The sequence below is a fragment of the Dipodomys merriami genome, unplaced genomic scaffold (assembly GCF_024711535.1).
Source record: "Dipodomys merriami isolate MVZ:Mamm:240054 unplaced genomic scaffold, mDipMer1.0.p SCAF_1, whole genome shotgun sequence".
Classification (NCBI taxonomy): domain Eukaryota; kingdom Metazoa; phylum Chordata; class Mammalia; order Rodentia; family Heteromyidae; genus Dipodomys; species Dipodomys merriami.
The window spans coordinates 45,474,793-45,495,135 of NW_027202270.1; the positions used below are offsets into that span (position 1 = coordinate 45,474,793).

Genomic DNA, 20,343 nt, shown 5'->3' on the forward strand with positions numbered 1-20,343 from the left:
GAATTCATCATTTTAGTGCTAGCTGTTACAGGCCAGACTACTTAATGGTGATTCTTGGAAAATTCATCATTTATTCAATAACATCTTTTGCAACCTTATCAAAGGAGAGATCAATACCAAAATAATTTTTCTATTGTTCTATATTTATCAAAAGTTCATTCTTGGGCTGGGAAGGTGACTCAGTGGTACAGTACTTACCTTGCATGCATGAGGCCCTGGGTTCAATTCCTCAGCACCACATAAGCAGAAAATTCGGAAGTGGTGCTATGGTTCAAGTGGTAGAGTGCTAGCTTTGAGCTGAAGAGCTGAGGGACAGTGCCCAGGCCCAGAGTTAAGGTCTCATGACTGACCCCCCCCCCAGTCCCAAAAAAAGTTCATACTTTAAGCCAGGTGCTGGTGGTTCATGCCTGTAATCATAATGACTCAGGAGGTTGAGCTCTGAGGAGCAAGTGTTCAAAGCTAGCCCAGGCAGGAAAATCTATGAGACTCTTTTTTTTTTTGTTTTTTGGTCGGTTGTGGGGCTTGAACTCTGGGCCTGAGTGCTGTCCCTCAGCTCTTCAGCTCAAGGCTAGTGCTCTACCACTTGAGCTACAGAGCACTTCCAGTTTTCTGGTGGTTTATTGGAGATAAGAGTTTCACGGACTTTCTTGCCCGGGCTGGCTTTGAACTGCGATCTTCAGAGTAGCTAGGATTACAGGCGTGAGCCACCGGCGCCCCTATGAGACTCTTATCTCCAATTAACTACTAAAAAGCTAGAAGTGGAGCTGCTGTGGCTCAAGTAGTAGAGTTCTAGACTTAAGCAAAAAATACTCAGGGACAACACCAGGCTATGAGTTCAAGCCCCAGCACCAGCACAAAAACAATAATCATCAACATCATAGTGTTTATCTGAGAGGCATATTTTGAGTTATTAAATAACAGTAAGTAGAAAATCTCAGACTTGAAGATATGAAAAGATGCTTTATTTAAAAATAAATATTTTCAGCCAGGCACTAGGGTCTCACACCTGTAATCCTAGCTATTCAGGAGGCTGAGATCTGAGGATCATGGTTCAAAGCCAGCCAAAGTCCATGACCAATTAGCCAATAGAAAACCAGAAGTGGCACTGTGGCTCAAGTGGTAGAGCACTAACCTTGAGCTGAATTGCTGAGGGTCAGTGCCCAGGCCCAGAGTTCACGCCTATGACCAACATAAATAAATATTTTCATATTATGCTCCAATATTAATAACACCCAGTGGTTATTACACCCAATGGTCTCCTACTTGAGAAATATATTAAGAATAGCAAAGAACTCGTAAAAACGTCTAACTTCACCAGAACCTATCACTTGAATAAACAAAATAAGCTTAGTAAAGTATTTCTTAATAAAAAGTTTTTTATATTAGCTTGGACCTACATCTGTTACTAACCAAGCTAATAACATCTGTCTGAGTACATATCAATTGGCAATTTTAAATTCTCTCACCTGTCTTTCGAAGTCTTATTGAAATATCATGTCTACCAAAGGTCTCACTGATTCTGTTAGATAGATATGAACCCAAATTTCCAAATCACCGAGTGTGTTATCCATGCATAGCACACCTTCTATCTTAAAACTAATCATCTAGAAGCAACATTATCTGCTAAATCAAGGTAATAAATGCTTAACATTGCCTGACTGTTAAGGAATTTAGAGTTTTGATCCAGGAATCAAGAGCAGTGCTATAAATAGAAGTTCACAAAAATGGCTCTCAGCAGAACCAAAGGGAATCAGTTAGCAAAGTGGTGAGAAATAAACTAGAACTTGCACCCAAAGGACTTGAGAACACGTCTGAAGGAATGGCTTAAAAGAATAATAGGATTCAGCCAGGTGCTGGTGGCTCATGCCTGTAATCCTAGCTACTCAGGAGGCTGAGATCTGAGGATCATGGTTCAAAGACAGCCCAGGCAGGAAAGTCCATGAAATGCCAATTAACCACCAGAAAACCAGAACTGGCGCTGTGGCTCAAGTGCTCGCCTTGAGCTGAAGAGCTGAGGGACAGCGCTCAGGCACAAAGTTCAAGCCCCACAACCGACAAAAAAAAAAAAAAGGAGTTATAGGATTCATGGAACTATTCTGAGGGAACAGTATGTAGTAAAATATCTTTAACTAAGCTCATGGCCATAAAGGTTCTGTCCCTTTGGGACACTTAAGACTAGGTATACATCTTATATAACTGAATTTGAGTCAGAGGAGTTACATTCAAGAGCAACTTCTGACATTTTCCACCTATTTCACATGCTCATTTTAAAGATTAAATCATTTATGTGAAAGTATTTTATAAATTTTCAAACTATAAGGTATTAAAATACCTTACTATGATACTATGCAAAGTAAAGGTACTCATTTTTAGCTGCATAAAATTTCTCATATCTATACTTAGGAATGTGTTTTTTAGTCATGATTCAACAATGGTAACTTACCTCAGTGATATATAAAATTTGTTGAAAGATGTACTGAAAACCATTGTTCTACTTGTATTTTAAGGTAAATTAGGTAATATTTTCTTTTCACTGCTACAGAAATCACAATCTCCAAACTATATTTTTATAAACAGTTTTAGAGAAACATGCTTATTTTATAATATAAAGTATATGTAAAAAATACCTACAATTTTAATGAATTTCAATTAGACTTATCAAAGCACAACACAATCTTTATTAATAGCATCAATGCAGTAGACATTTGTAGGCAATATTAATGACCTTTATAAAAAAATTTTCCTTAAATCAACTCAATGTAAATATCCTTTTTAAAAAACTGATAAATTTTTATACCTCAAAATACACTGTTGTATCAAAAAAGCTGAATAATCACATTTTTTCTAAATATAAGAGCAGCCATTTAAAATATATGTTGCTATGAAAACTTTATGTAACAAAAGTTGAAAATAACTGAAAGACCATTTTGACTATATATGCTTCCAAAATGAGATAAATAAAAATTTTCTAAAATTTAGCACTATTTAATACTTACTCAAACAAGACCTTTTGCCAGCTGTGCTTGCACCACCTGAACATAGATTGCCTCCTCGATGAATCAATTCCAGTTCCAAATTAGTTCTGCAGGTAAAACATTACAACATATCTATTGTTAGACTAAAGAAATACTTTTTAAATTGCTTTATTAACATATCTAAACCAATCTAAATAAAAAAACATTATTTTCAAAAGCAGTTTATGTAGTAACAATAATCATCTTATTTTACCTGATATTTAGAAATAAGAGGAATAATTTTCCAGCCTTACTCATATTTATACCTGAAAAAATTTGTTCATATTACCATGCAATTGTAGCAAAGTCCCAACTGTTGGCAGATACAAAACACTAGGCCTTATGTTATTTTTTTTAAATGCAGAATAGTTCATCAACCTGCACATAAATCTGATGAAAGAATACGTACTTCAACTGTCAGCCACTGATTTGGTAGATACTGCCATAAAAACACAAAGATGTATCATTTTTTCTATCAGAGAAATGGTTACCATTCATTGGAGCTCAGGTAGTAACTGTAAATCAATATTAAGAAAGAAAACCACTGCCGGGCACTGGCTGGCTGCTCATGCCTATAATCCGAACTACTCAGAAGGGTAAATAAGATCTGAGGATTGTGGTTCAAAGCCAGCCTGGGCAGGAAATTCTGTGAGACCCTTATCTCCAATAAACTACTCCAACAAAACCCGAAGTAGTGTTGTGGCTCAAGTGGTAGAACACTCACCTAGAGCAAAAGAAGCTTAAGGACTAAACTCAAGCCCAGAGTTCAAGCCCTAGGACTGGCAAAAAAAAAAAGGAAAAGAAAGAAAACCACTAACATCAAAGTGACATGAACAATACATTATTAATAATCTCTTTTATGGACATCTGCAATTACAGTCTTATTAAAATATACTATGTAAATATAGTTGCTAAACAGTAGTATTCATAAAGATTGAAATTTTAAGATTGTATGAAGTTGCAATCATTGACTTACAGGATGGTAATAATTAACATTTCAAAAGGTAAACTAATAAGAAAACAGTAAAAGAACTATTGTGCCAAATAAAAAATTCTGTTACAATTTAAACTGTCATCTTCATCAACTAAAATATCATTATTTTTAACAACTGAAACTGAATTAACTAGTTTATGCCCAATATACACATTTGTTACTAGTTATGAGATAGACATTGAGATAGATATCTGCCCCTTTTTAACAAAAAACAAAGGCATATAAGGGAGAATGATGGGGCAAGAGGTTTGATTAGAGTGACTGTATACATGCTAGGCAATGTTACAATGAAATCTGTGCTTGTATAGCTGATGTATGCTAATAAACAACAGTAATAGCATAAATTCTCTGACAAAACCAAAAAAAGTAGTTTCAAGAGTATTCTTTATAAGGAAATTTGAGACTATCATATTTATTTAAAACATATTTTAAACTAGTTTTGGATGTTTTGAAAATTAAGCATTCCTGAAATATTTTCATATTTACTTCTGAAAATATTAATATTCCTAAGTCTGTACATTTGCTACCTATTTCTAAGGAAATACTTTAATCTTTTCTTCTCAGGGGGAGTAAAAGCAATTTAACACTGATAATGTTCCTGCTTAGAGCTCCATCTGCTTGCTTCTGATAAGGGCATCTGTGTGACAAGGGAATTTTCCACCCTTCAGGCCATTTACATTGCTCACTGAACTTCTAAAAACCTACCAGCAAGGAAGCAGGGACAAGGATTTCATATTAGTGGACAGAAAGCGAGCAGAGACCAGCATGTGTTCCTTCATCAAGGGAATATTAATGAGATCAATACATTTTGTTTTCACAAATCTTCTGTTGCCTAATCTGTAGAAAAAAATTAATGGCTATATTCTCTTTTATGAAAACTAAGATTTCCTAGATAGTACTTTTAAAAGTGCTAACCAAAAACATGAACAATTTGTACAAATGAATGTCAGAACTACAATGTCAACTTTTACTTCCCCTTATTTGCAAGAATTTTTAACAAAATATAAGAACAATTCAATCACCAAACATAAGGATGACACACATATTACTAGGAATTTCATTTTAAAGGATACTTGAAATAAAACTATTACTTCTGCTTTATTTTAGATTATGGTTGGAAAATTTCTTGTGCAAAATTTCTTCACCAAAGAGCTAAAAGTAACTAATGCATTACCATGTACTACTACTAGGGTTTAAAAAATCAGTATCAGAAGCTCATTTTCTTTGCTTTGTTTATATAGTAATTAGCCCTGTAAGACTTGTATAGTAAAAAATACAAATGGGCCAAGTGACCCTCAGTCTATCACCCAACCCCACTACTGAAAAAAATCATAATACTCTGCTTCTGCCTTCCTGAATGGATAAAGCAAAAATAAAGATATGATGCAAAAAGTGCTTTCTGTTCTAGAAAAAAAATTACAGCCCATTTTGTGTATTTCTTAACCTCAGTAGATTTAAATTACTTTGGAACAAACAAAAATCTCTACATTTAAAAGAATAATACAAAGATGGCTGAAAGTTTCTCGTAGTTGGGCACCTAGAGATAGATGTAAATACATAAAAACATTCTATGTTTATTCTAGTTTCTGTTTGCATAACCAATGTCTGCCCTCTTTCTAAACTTCTTTTAAACCTGTAATGTGGAAAACAAATGTGTGTGCATACACTTATCCAAAGTCATATTGGTATAGTAGAAAGGGTAAAGTCTCTAAGGAATAAATCTAGATTAATGGCCTAAACCTAGCACTTCCTGAACAATCTACCCAATTTCTCAGGGTGCGGGGGGGGGGGGGGGGGGGAGCTTTACCCAAAGCACAGCCCAAAGCATAAAACACACAGCTCACATCATACCTCTTCTAAGTAGCCTTCCCATGACAGGAAAGAAGCATTTTACACATTTTATATATTATGTTTGCTTATCTTCCCTTTTGATGACATTTGAAGTTCTATAGCACATTACATAACCTTTGAAAAATATATTTTATGGATTTATACAGAATATTTATTAATTTTGGCTCTCCAGCAAAATTTCAAATTCCTATAGAACAATGACTATGTCATTATATAGCTACTAAATCTCAACAGTAGTTATAGCAATGTGCTTTTTTAAAATTAATGAAACTGAAATTTTATTTTGGAATATAACCAATTCTAGGATTCTCTTTATTTTTTTTATCATTTATCTTTCTTTTGCTGGCCCTAAGATACCTTAAAACCATGACAAAATGGGAGAGGAGGTTGTTGGAGAGCTGTTTTAGGAAAGAAAAAAAAATTTTAAGGATTCATAATTTACACATGGACATAACTCCCACGTGTAAAACCTAATCAAGGGGATGAGGTGAAAGGACTACTTAAACTCATGCATTTGAGACCAGAACTGGACAGTATAGCAAAATCCCAACTTAAAAAAAAAAAAAGCATATTTGGTATTTTAACAAGTATTCCTTTCATCCTGATTATAATTAGGTTACAAAGTTTAGAAGTTAGATTCATCTATTGAGTGTTTAAACTACTTGTGATTTAAAGATGTCTGTCCATTTTCATTTTTTTCCATTTCCATTTTCTCATAATATACATGCCCAGTGCTACTCACCAGTATTTCTTTTGGGGTGGCAGAGGGTATTTTTGTTGTTTTGTTTGGTTCCAGTACTGAGGTTTGAACTCAGGGTCTTGCACTTGCTGGCCCTGCTTGCTTGGCTGATACTTTACTATGTGAGCCACACCTTACGACTTGCTTTTTCCTGGTTATTTTATAGAGGCAGTCTAACAGACTTTTCTGCCCTGGCTGGTTTCAAATAGAGATTTGATGGGCTTGAGTAGCAAGGACTGTAGGTGGGAGCCACCAACACTCAACAATATTTCTTGACCATTAATAACTGAATTCAAACATCTTTGAAAAAATAAATTACTGAATTTCATGTCATTTATTATTTTAAAAGTAAAATAATAAATTATTATTATAGCAATGAAAAGTTCCTATAATCAACTTTTCATAATCTATTTGAATAACTTCTACTTTAAAAAAATAATGGAAAGCTAGGCACCAGTGGCTCATTCCTGTAATCCTAGCTACTCAGGAGGCTGAGATCTGAGGATGGCAATTCAACCCAGCCCAGGCAGGAAAGTCCATGAGATTCTTATCTCCAATAAACCGCTCAGAAAACCGGAAGTAGTACAGTGTTTCAAGTGGTAGAACACTAGCCTTGAGCTGAAGAGCTGAGGGACCACTGAGGCCCAGAGTTAAAGCCCCATGACCAGCAAAAAAAAAAAAAGATATTGCAAATAAGGGAAACTATGGGATCTATGTTTGTTTGGGCCTGGCTTACTTCACTTAATATAATTTTTTCAAGCCTTTCCATTTCCTAACAAATGGGGCAATGTCATTCTTTCTGATGGAGGCATAGAATTCCATTGTGTATATATACCACATTTTCTTGATCCATTCATCTACTGAGGGGCATCTGGGTTGGTTCCATATTTTAGCTATAGTAAATAGTGCTGCAATAAACATAGTTGTGCTGGTAGCTTTAACGTGGTCTTGTTTGTAAACATTTGGCCCCATTGTTTCCCTTATTTGCAATATCTAGTATATGTCTGAGTCAAGCAGAAAAGGTCAAGGTGATGTTAGGGAAATGAACCCTAAGATATGTATTCAAATGGTTTTTTCTTTCATGCAATTGTTTCTAATGCATTTATAAGGTTATTTCTTTGTTGCTTTGTATGTCCCTCCCCCACAGTATAACCCCTGCTTTCACTGTATTTGATGTCAGTATAATTTGTGGAGGGGAAGGGGAAAAACAAGTAGTTTAAATAGGGATACAGGTAGACCCATTGCAACAATGAGATGTACAAGTCGCTATGTCGAAAACGAACTTTACAACTTTGGTGCGGGGTGGAGGGGGGGATGGGAAGGGAGGGGAAGGGAAAACAAAGGAGGAGGCTACAATGCTTGGTAAGAAATGTACTCATTATCTTGCCCATGTAATTGTAACCCCTCTACAGTATTTTCACAATAAAAAAAAAAAAGAATGGAAACTTTGGAAATACATCAAATCTACATAAAGTGATTTTGATTAATTTTTAAATTAACAAAGACATTCCAAGGACTTCAGATGTATAGCTCAGTGCTGTAACTCTTGCCCGCCATGCACAAGACTCTGGGTTCAATGCCCAACAAACACACCCAAAAAGAAATAGTTTTAAAAATAGATATTTCAGCAATTTCTGAGTACCAGCAGCCCTGTAAATTTTTATTTATTAGAATTTAATATCTATTACAATAAATATTTTATAAATTCAAGAATGAGACATATCATTCAAAAATAAGCCCTCAAGCACTTACCAAAAAAAAAAGCTTTATCAAAATATTCTTTCTAAATATAAAAAATGTTAAGCTCCCTGAAGAGCAAATAAAAAGTTTTATACCTTAGAGAAATTCAACTCTGAAAAAAGAGGACTACATTTCACTCAAATTACCAATACCAATCACAAACAAATCTAACAGGTCTCATCACTTATATATTTAAGAGTTAATAAGTTTGAGATTATTATCATTCTCTGTTTTATAAATATTTACTCCTTTAACTGAATTGTAAGTGTCAAGTAATACAGGACATACTATATTCTGAAGAGAAAAAGTGGATAGTGAATCATAAAGGAATTGGAAGTAAAGAAGCACAAAGGAAAAGAGACAAGGAGAATGTAGCAAATAGTTTCAATCTTGTCCCTAGCTCCATAAAAAGGTGAGAAGACAAGGTAAACCAGATAGCCCAGTGACAGTCTCATAATTGGAGCTGCAAGATAAGCCCAACTTTTCACAAATCATCATGAGTCAGTGACTTGTCAAGAGTAGAAAGCTAGCCACAGCAAAGAAAGAAATGTTACTGCTCCCTTTACTAAGAAGTTTATAGCAAGATATCATCTTGAGAGAGAGTCTGTTGAGACTGAAATATTCTGTGGCTTGAAAACAAGCATCAGTCATGACTCATAGAGTTTTGGTACAACCTTTCAAGACTGGGTGAGAAAGGTCACAAAAGGTTGTTGAGAAGAGGGATAGGTCTGATGTGATTTCACAGAGAAATTCAAGCAGAGGAGAAGTCCAGTAGTAGCAGGCCCAGTGGTTCAAGGCTCCAACCTATATGGTGAATCCTATCACTTGAAATTCAAAGCAGAAACAAAGCATCAAACCTATAGCTGATATGGTATTCAACCTCTAGGGCCTTCCTGCCTGCACATGTTTGCTGCTAGATGGTTACTCAGAAAATAGTGAGCCTGGGCTGGGAAGTTGGCTCAGTGGTAGAAGGCTTGCCTTGCATGCCTGAGGCCCTGGGTTCGATTCCCCAGCACCACATAAGCAAAAAGAAAAAAGCCGGAAGTGGCGCTGTGGCTCAAGTGGTAGAGTGCTAGCCTTGAGCTGAAGAGCTGAGGGACAGCGCCCAGGCCCAGAGTTCAGGCCCCACGACCGGACCCCCCCCCCCAAAAAAAAAGAAAATAGTGAGCCTATATTCTATTAAACAGGTGACAGACCATCTACTCCACACATGGAGGTGAACTGCTAGGGAAGGCCAGAAAACACTAAGGTCAGCACCGAGGAAATATATTCCAATGTGTGTTTTCCTACCAAGTGAATTTGATGGCTTAGAGCCCAGGCTTTCCAAATCATGTGATGTCCAGTCTGCTAACCTCAAGAGGGACACAATCGCGAGGCAGGGACTGAAAGAAATAAGGCCTACAACTGAGCAAAGTATCTCAGAGTATATAAACTGCCAAGCCAATCTGAGGGACCCAAACTTAAGCCCTCTGAATTAAGTGGTCTTCCACCACAGGAAACTGAACCACGAGGCAGCAGGTGGGGCCAGTCAGAGGGTATCACATCCAAACTTCTCAATGAGGAGACTTCTATAGCCTCATCCTCATCACAGAGAATAGGGTCAGTCTGAAAGAACTGAGACCAGAAGGCACAGAGAATACTTCTTTCTGTTCTCCTCCAACAAGTGAAGAACTGAGTACCAGAGTATGGCCACACTCTGATGCATTTGGGAATCATTTTGAAGTATGAATAGTGGCTGTGCCTGGGATCACAAACTGAGAGGTTTGTGGATTAAGTAGGAACTAGCCCATCTCACAGAAGCTGTAAAGCTCCCTGTAGCCAACAGCAGCTCCCAGTACACACAAAAAAGGGGAACCTTCTATAATAAAAGCAGCCTCAAAGAAGAAAACAAAGCCTTCTATTAAAAAAAAAATTCCTCAATCAGAGTTTACCTCAATCTGAGGAGAGGTGGGGAGCAGACTTGGTACACTGAACATAAAGGTAAATAGACCCAGATCCTAATCCAGTGATGAGAAGTAATGCCTCAACCTAGCCACACTCTCAGGACATTCAGAACAGTGAACAACTCTGGGTGAGCAAAACTTCCTCGCGGTGAGCTGCTGCTCCCTAACTCCTTGGAAACAAAGGAGCTCTCAGTACCAAGATTGAACGGTAACATTGACAAGGCCATTGATAGCTGGGTGCCAATGGCTCACACTCAGGAAGCTAAGATCTGAGGATCATGGTTCAAAGCCAGCCTACGCAGGAAAATCTGTGAAACGCATATCTCTAAGAAACTACTCAGAAAAGGGTGGAATTAGCGCTGTGGCTCATGTGATAGAGCACTAGCCTTTAGCAAAGGAAGCTCAGAGACAGTGCCCAGGCTCTGAGTTCAAGCCCATGACCGGCAAGAGAATAAAAAACTTAAGAAGGCAATTGATGCATCAGTTGATATGTTTGCAAAAGTCCTGGAAAACAGTTACTGTAGACCACCAAACTGATGGAAGATCATTTGGATTTTGAAATTCAGATACTGGTTCATATGGATGAATTGGAATACATCAATGAAAAGAGACTTGAGACACTAAGGAATCAGCAAACAGAAAAATCCTTGGTGAGACAGACTTTTCAAGAAACAGTATTTTACCATTTCTACAAAGACATTACATTCAGGTGTAAAATACTAAAGACATTTGGTGATACTGTCCAAGAAACACCTTGAGACCAATTTTTGAAGTTGAATATGGAAAAAGCACCTTTCGCTTTTGAGAGACTACATATCAAAGTCATTCCAACACTAGAATGGTAGAAAATGAGAAGACACAAGATTATGTTGTTAGAACTACTGACCTAGGAAATACAAATGACTTCACCATATAAACTTTAGAATGGAGGCTTAGCTGTTCTGATTTGGGGGGGGGAAGGGTGGGGCAGCTCCTGGGGCTTGAATTCAGGGCCTAGGCACTGTCCCTGAGCTTCTTTTACTCATGGCTAGCATTCTACCACTTGACCCACAGCCCAACTTCTAGCATTTTTGGCAGTTAACTGGAGAGAAGAGTCTCACAGACTTTCCTACCCAGGGTAGTTTTGAACCATGATCTCGGGCTCATGAGTAGCTAGGATTATAGGGGTAAACCACTGGCATCCAGCTGTTTCTGATATTTTATTTGGGGGGGGGGGCGGGCAGTCATAGGACTTGAACTCTGGACCTGAACACTGTCCCTCAGCTCAAGGCTAGTGTTCTACCACTTTGAACCACTGCGCCACTTCTGGTCTTGTGAGTGGTTTGTTGGAGAAAGAGTCTCCCAGATTTTTTTTTTTTGGGGGTCCGGTTGTGGGGCCTGAACTCTGGGCCTGGGCACTGTCCCTCAGCTCTTCAGCTCAAGGCTAGCGCTCTACCACTTGAGCCACAGCGCCACTTCCGGCTTTTTTCTTTTTGCTTATGTGGTGCTGAGGAATCGAACCCAGGGCCTTGAGCATGCAAGGCAAGCGCTCTACCACTGAGCCACCTTCCCAGCCCTCTCCCAGATTTTCTTGCCCAGGGTTGGCTTTGAACCTTTGAACCACGATGCTCAGATCTCAGCCTACTGAGTAGCTAGGATTACAGGCCTGAGCCACCAGCGCCTGGCTGTTCTGATATTTTAAATTAACCTCTAGCAAAAGGTTAATTTAAAATCCTATCTAATTGACCACTTTAGAGAGGATTTTCATATATTACTAACGTTTATGAAATTGAAACCTGTTGGATGAGATATAGTTTTTGGAAAAACAATTTTTTTTGTTTTAGTCTTGTTATGTGTTTTGTCTTGTCAAGTCTTATTGTGTAGCCCAAGCTATTCATGGACTCAAAATCCTCTTGTTGACCCATTGTAACAGTAAGATGTACAAACACTATGTTGAAAACAAACTTTACAACTTGGCAGGGAGGGGGGAGTTGGGGAGGAAAGGGATGGTAGGGGGAAAACAAAGGAGGCGGTAACAATGCTTGATAAGAAATGTACTCATTACCTTACTCATGTAACTGCAACCCCTCTCTACACTATTTTTACAATGAAAACTTTTTTAAAACCCTCTTGTCTCTGCCTCCTGAGTGCTGTGATTATAAGCATGTGCCACCATGCCTAACTTTAAGAAAACTGTATTTCTTAAAACATACATTAACAAGATCTTGTAGCAAATTCAGATTTAGAGATAAAACTGAGTCTTGGAGTGTACCTGAACATTTTCAATATTAAAAAAAAAACTTTCTACTTGTATATAAAGTTTAAATTACCAAGCACAAACAAGACATGAAAAAAAAAGAAATGAGGAAATATGATTTCTCCAAAATCCATCAACTCCACATTTCCAAATATACTGGTAAAAAACAGGGCTAGAAGTGTGTCTCAAGTGGTAGAAAGCCAACAGAGCAAGCAAACCAACTGAGTATAAGGCATAACAACTGAGTATAAGGCATAAGTCCAAATCCCAGGATATTTGCACACATATGTAATATATGCTACAGTATTTACAATATTCAAACTACAGAATCATCCCTAGGTATCCATCCACTGATGAATGGATAAATGAGGCATATATACACAATATTTTGAATTTAACCATAAACAAGAATGAAATGAGCCAAGCGCTGGTGGCTCACAACTGTAATCCTAAGTTACACAGGCGGCTGAAATCTAAAGATCACTATTTGATGCCAGCCCAGGAAGCAAAGTCCATGAGACTCTTATCTCCCATTAACCACCAAAAAGCCAGATGTGGAATTATGGCTCAAGTGGTAAAGTACTAGCCTTGAATGAAAAAGCTAAGGGATAACACTCAGTCCCTGACTTCAATCCCCAGTATAGGCATTTTAAAAAGGAGGAAAAGAAGGTAAGAAGGAAGGGAGGGAGGTAGGAAGAAAGGGAAAGGAGGAGGAAGAAATGATTACATGGCCTGTAGGAAAATAGAACTGGAAACCATCCTGTTAAATTAGTAACTCTTTCATATGAATGTAGAACAAAAAAATTAATCGGAGTATAAAATAGGGATTCTTTAAGGGTGGGAAACAATAGGATTGGGGAAAATAAAAGAAGAACGAAAGAGGAGAAATATGATTGAAGTATTTCATATACACATATGAAAATAGAATAATGAAATCCATTAAAATATTTTAAAAGGTGGAGGAGAGAAAGCCTAATGGAGGGGGTAAATTTGAAAGTACATTATATGCACATATAGAAAATTAAACCACTTTAGCCGGGCACGGGTAGCTCATGCTCATAATCCTAGCTACTCAGGAGGCTGAGATCTGAGGATCGCAGTCAAAGCCAGCCCAGGCAGGAAAGTCTGTGAGACTCTTATCTCCAATAAACCACTAGAAAACCAGAAGTGGTGCTGTGGCTCAAGCGGTAGAGCGCTCACCTTGAGCTGAAGAGTGCAGGGACAGTGCCCAAGCCCAGAGTTCAAGCCCCACGACCGACAAGAAAAAAAAAAAAAAAAAGAAAGAAAGAAAATTAAACAACTTCATATAATTTATACTAACAAAAAAAGAGAAAAAGAATCAGATATTTTATACATAAGTTTAATGATTCAAAATGTTTATTATGCCAAATACTTTACTTAAATGTTTAAACAGCTATTTTTGTAACCATAGAATTTATGCTAAATATTTTACTTAAATGCTTGTAACCATAGAATTTATGAAATAATTTTCATGTTACAGTATACTAATACTGTCTTAAGAAAGTTTTAACTTATTTAAGGAGGCCAAAACTCACTTTTCCTCTTCAATTCATGTCTTAATACTTGAGACAAATTATTCTTTGATTTCTTTGCTAACAACTAGCTAAAACTTAGGGCACTGTAACCTCACTGAGAAAATGTTGCAATATCCTTGTTAATTCCAAAGGGTAAGAAGTCTTGAAACTGTTACACTTTCATTTTCAGAATCACTGTATTACTGTTTGAGATCAGAGAAGGATAAGGATAGTATATTTTCTGGGGTTTTTTTGTTGTTGTTTTTTTTTTGGTCCGGTTGTGGGGCCTGAACTCTGGGCCTGGGCACTGTCCCTCAGCTCTTTAGCTCAAGGCTAGTGCCCTACCACTTGAGCCACAACACCACTTCCGGCTTTTTTCTTTTTGCTTATGTGGTGCTGAGGAATCGAACCCAGGGCCTCAGGCATGCAAGGCAAGCGCTCTACACTGAGCCACCTTCCCAGCCCCTAGGATAGTATATTTTCTATTTCTAAAGCATTTGACATCTGTCCCTTTTCTGTGACAGAGAAAACAAAATGTATTGATCCAAAAAGTCTCTCATCATCACAGATGTTATCTCACATTAATTATATGTTTAAAACAAGACACTGGAAATTCACTAAAACATAGTTTGATTTGCCATACTACAGGAAAATTCCATGTGTAGATTATTTTCATTCAATTACAATTTTCTGATACGGTCAACTCTAATAAAAATCAAAAACATAAATACATTAGTGACATAAATGTGTGGGTGTGGCAATAATTTTTCAAGTTGGACTACAATTGACCTAATCTTCTAATATGTCATAAAGCTTATTCAGTCTTGGGGCTTTAGTGCAGTAAAAATATACTTAATTTACTTTTCACTTTAAAATATTTTAGCCAAGTACAGGTGGCTAATATAATGCTAGAGATATGAGGATCGTGGTTTGAAGCCAAACAAAGCAGGAAAGCTGAGAGATGCTTTCCCAACTAACCACCAAAAAACTGAACTGGAACTGTGGCTCAAGCGGTAAAATGCCAACGTTGAGTGAATAAGCTAATGGGCAGCTCCAGACCGAGTTCAAGGCCAGTATTGGCAAAAAAAAGAGAATTCTCTCTCTCTCTCTCTCTCTCTCTCTCTCTCTCTCTCTCTCTCTCTCTCTCTCTCTCTCTCTCTCTCTCTCTCTCTCGGAAAAAAAAAAACAAAACCATTGTTAGGCACTGCTGGCTTAACCTATAATCCTAGCTACTCAGGATGCTGAGATCTGAGGATTGAGGTTCAAAGTCAACCTGGGCAGGAAAATCTATGTAACTCTTATCTCCAATTAACCACCTAAAAAGCTAGAAGTAGAGTTGTGCCCCAAGTGGTAGAGCACTAGCCTTTAGCAGGGATAGTACCCAGGCCCTGAGTTCAAGCCAGCCCCAGGACCAACATAACACACACACACACACACACACACACACACACACACACACACACACACACACACACACACACACACACACACACACACACACACACACACACACACACACACACACACACACACACACACACACACACACACACACACACACACACACACACACACACACACACAAATTATATCTTCCCTCAAAACACTCTGGATTTAAAACATTCACAGCCATGCATAAGTGATTGTAAATCACATCTGCAATTGTAGCTATTTAGGAGAATGAGAACAAGAGGATCATAGTTTGAAGCCAAGCAGAGCAGAAAAGTTCATGAGATGCTTTCTCAATCAACAGCTAGGTGTAGTTGGCATGTGCCATTCTAACTAGAAGAAGCTATTATCAGGGGAATTATCATTCCAGACCAGCCAAGGCAGAAAAGTTCTCAAGACTCTGCCTCAGTGGAAGAAGACTGTTGTGCTGACAACACACCTGTCAATGCAGCTACAAGGAGAGGCCTATAGGTAAACACAGTCCAGGTCCATGCCCAAGCAGGAAGCAAGATCCTATATGTCAAAAATAACCAGAGCAACATGCCTGTAATCCTTGCTACTCCGAAAGCTGAGATCTGAGGATCTCCATTCAAAGCCAGCTAGGGCTGGGCAGGAAAATCTCTTATCTCCAATAAAACCAATAGAAAACCGGAAGTGGCACTGTGGTTCAAGTGGTAGAGCACTTGCCTTGAGCTGAAGAACACTGGGACAGCACCCAGGCCCAGAGTTCAAGCCCCACAACTGACAAAAATAAACAAAATAACCAGAGCAAAGCAGGGTTGGGGACACTGCTTGGCAGTATAGTGCCTGTCAAGCAAGTACAAGGCTCTGACTTCCAACCTCAGTAACCCATGCACAAACACATGCACACACAAACATCCACAAACAGAATTACAGTTGTGTAGGAATATGCAAATTAAAAAGTAAATTTCTAATTTCTTAGTACCTTTTATATCAACTTTTGTCCAGGATTATTTGCACTGTGTACTTTCATACCTAATACTACTCTTCATTGTCTAACTTGCATACTGTAATTTTTCTGAGTCTGGCATCATTTTTTCTGGAATCTAAAAGCTACATGTACTTAATTTACTCTTTCATTACAGTCTGTTCCAAAAGTCAGTAGAGAGAATGGTCATAACACGTCGTATGCATAATACCACCTATGAAAGTTGAACATAAGAGAAGAAAAGATGATAGTGGGCCAGTCACTGGTGACTCAAGCCTCTAATCCTAGCTACTCAGAAGGCTGAAATCTGAAGATCTCAGTTCAAAGCTAGCCAAAGCAGTAAAGTCCATGAGACTCTTATCTCCAATAAACCACCAGAAAACTGGAAATGGTACTGTGGCTTAACAAGGTAGAGCACTAGACTTGATCAAGAAGAGCTCAGGAACAGCACCCAGGCCCCAAGTTCAAGTCCCATAACCAACCACAACAACAAAGATAAGCCAGGCACGGGTGGCTCACACCTGTAATCCTAACTACCCAAGAGGCTGAGATCTGAGGATTGAGGTTCAAAGCCAGCTGGGGCAGGAAAGTCCATGAGACTTTATCTCTGATTAACCACCAGAAAACCAGAAGTGGTCTGGGGCTCAAGTGGTAGAGAGCTCTCTTTAAGCTGAAGAGCTCAGAGACAGTGCCCAGGCCCAGAGTTCAAGCCTCATGACCACCACTACCACAACCACCACCACCATCAGCAACAACAACAACAAAAAGATAGTAATTTTTTAAAAAACACTAAATCTTTACTCAAGAGATGTTATAACTCCTACTCCATCACTAATTTACTGCACAACTTCAAATTATAGAAACCCTCTAAATATTAATACTACTGTTCTACATGGACTAAACATGAAGTATGCTTCCAAAGCCATCCAGGGACCTACAGTATCAGTGTGTTCCAGAATGTGTTTAAATTTTCTGTACACATCTCCCCTACTTACTTCTTTATGGCTCTCCATTTTCACTCAATTTAGTTCTCTAAACTTCTGATCTATATTTATTGCTTAGCTTTAAACAGTTAATCAATTAGAAAAATCTTTTCTAATCTGAACAGTAAGAAACATCCTGCTACCTTGATCCTTCTACTCTGTTAATAAAAGCTTAGTATATCCTAATTTCTTGCTTACTCCTTATCTGTTTTCTTAACCACCTGCCACTTTCTAGAATATCACTATATCTTTCACAAGAGTAAAGCAAACTAAGAAAACAAGTTTCACTTATCATATTTGTTTTTTCATAAATTAAAAAGGTTTAGCATGTAACATTTTAGTTCTTAGTACTATCACTTTTGGCAGGACTTCATATATAATACTCACATGGTAAGAAGTAGTATGTTTCAAAATATTAAGAATATACACATATTCTATAATGCTTAATAACACTTTCAAATAGTCCATTTGTGTAAATTTAAATTAAAAACTCCTCAAAAAATAAAAGTATACATTAATACTCCTTCTGGGAGTTCTATATTTCAACCAATTGTAAAAGTAAACATTCTTTAAATAAATATAAATATAAAATATAAAATAAAAATATAAATATAAAATAAAAATTACTGAGCAACAAAATGAACAATTAATAGTAAATACAAAAGTATAGACTATATACACTTACCTAGCAACAGAGTACATAAAAAGAAAATCATTGTCTGGTGAGCCTGGGGTCTTGCTGTAGTCTCTGTATTTCTTCTGAGTGGTATTTTTTATATCTTTCATTACAGATTCCATTTCTTTACTTAAGTTGGTTTCTGACTATTAAAAAAAACATACAAAGCTTATACTCATTTTCTTTAATAACATCCTAAAACTAGAATATTTATCATAAGAAAACTAGGAAATGAATGACAAAAATTAAAACAGAAATAACCAATCAGTGCAAAAAAAATGGTAAACTTCTTTCTCCTATCATGTTAGTCTATGTTGTGATTGATAATCCTATAATCATCTATGAATTAACCACACAAACTTTATTCTAAGACAATGAGTTAATATAGTAAAATAAAAGTTTGCAAGTTTATAATAAAAACAAAAACAAAATGTGGCTTTCATTTATGTTTAATTTTCAAAAAAATAATATAGCCGTGCACTGTTTTCAATAGTACCTCTACCAGAAGGCTGAGAGCTGAGGATCACAGTTCAAAGCCAGATTGGGCAAGAAAGTCTGTGAGACTCTTACCACCAATTAATCCCTAAAAGCCAGAAGTGGAGCTGTGGCTCAAGTAGAATGTTAGCCTCAAGCACAAAAGCTCAGAAGCAGAGCCAAGTCCAGATTTCAAGTCTGAAGATACACACACACACATACACAGCATTATTATACTGATATGTTGAATTGAGACTCCTTTGTACAACTACTTACAGATACTTTTTAAAATAAAATGAAATAAGCAAAATAAGGTTGTCACTTGAGAAAAGAAACTACCAAGAAATGAATCTTTCTGCATTAGTTTAATATATATGTTTCAAAGTCAAGGATCTATAGTTTTCACAAACTTATTACCCAAAGCAGGCACAGTTACTACTTCTTAAGAGACCATATCTTAAATCTATAATGAAGCTAAAATATTCTGAGAATTTAAGTCAAACACCAAAGTAGACTGGCTTGTGGTAAATGGCACATAATATTTTCTCTGAATGGCAATATACTATTTTCCATAAGAAATATACATACTATATCTTCTTAATCTTTATACAACAACTAAGAATATTTTTTAATTTCAGCCTTGTGTTTCACTTGTAGTCATGTACTATCTAACATTTCAACCAATTATAGGCCATATATGTACCACATATGGTGGTCCCTTAAGATTATATTGTCTAATGACACCATAGTCATTTAGTTTGTGTAAATATACTCTATGATACTCACTCAATGGCAAAATCATCTAATAGTTTTCAGAATGCATCCTCCATTGCTAAGCAACACACATATCTGTATATAGTTTGGTTTGCTTAATTCTTAAACTTTTCAACATTAAAAAAAAAAAAAAAAAACCTATCCAAGCCAGGCGCTGGTAGCTCACACCTGTAATCCTAACAGCTCAGGAGGCTGAGATCCAAGGATCGCAGTTCAAAGCCAGCTCAGACAGGCAATTCCATGAAACTCTTATCTCCAATTAACCACCAGAAAACTGGAAGTGGCACTGAGGCTCAAATGGTAGAATGCTTGCCTTGAGCTGAAGAGCTGAAGGACAGCACTCAGGCCCAGAGTTAAAGCCCCACAACCAACGGAAAAAAAATCCATATTTAAGGTTAAGGAGTTCATGATTAGGAAGAGAGTACATTAAGATGAGTTAAAGTATAGTTAAAGAAAAGTATAATAATTTCTATTACTTTCATTTTTGTTTTTAATTATATGCATAGAAGACAAAAGGCCTTGAGAAATAATTTTCTATTGAATGTACAAAGTTTCAGATTAATTTAGAAACTGAGAAATATAAATAAAAGCTGAAAGGCAGAACTAAATTAACCAGGATATTTCTGTCTTACACTGATGCTTACTGGGAAAGCTCCCGGCCGTCCTTGCAGCTCTTCCACTTCCTTTATGAGATCTTCCATGCTTTTGTTGCTAGGGCGTTGCCAAAGGTTATTTTCCACATTGCTTCCAGGATAACAAGGAAGAACACTGTTAGCAAACTGCCTACAGAGAGGACACGTAAATTCTCCTTTGTCCACTGAGAAGCCCTGAAGAACCTGGTCATTCTAAAAAAATTAAAATTAAAGTTAAAAAAGATACAGACAAATGACACACACTTAGAGACAACAAAAATTGCATAACCATATTCTAAAGTAAACTAGTGAACTTTACAAAGAAAAATATCTTTTTTTGGGGGGTGGGGGGTG

General features: G+C 37.1%; 1 protein-coding gene and 1 pseudogene across 2 annotated transcripts in view; one reads left to right on the forward strand and one right to left on the reverse strand.

Annotated features, from left to right (window-relative positions):
* The window catches only part of Ubr3 (ubiquitin protein ligase E3 component n-recognin 3), a 193,049-nt gene that overhangs the window by 41,597 nt on the left and 131,109 nt on the right, over positions 1–20,343 (reverse strand). Inside the window, exons 28-30 of one of the 2 annotated variants that reach the window (XM_070021309.1) lie at positions 19,990–20,202; positions 18,119–18,255; positions 2,997–3,082 (exon numbers count right to left, since the gene is read on the reverse strand). In XM_070021309.1, coding sequence (XP_069877410.1) covers positions 2,997–3,082; positions 18,119–18,255; positions 19,990–20,202 — 436 coding nt within the window. The remainder of the gene's footprint in view (positions 1–2,996; positions 3,083–18,118; positions 18,256–19,989; positions 20,203–20,343) is intronic. The other variant, XM_070021318.1, reaches the window with a different exon arrangement.
* LOC138809615 (thioredoxin domain-containing protein 9 pseudogene) lies at positions 10,063–11,278 on the forward strand (annotated as a pseudogene).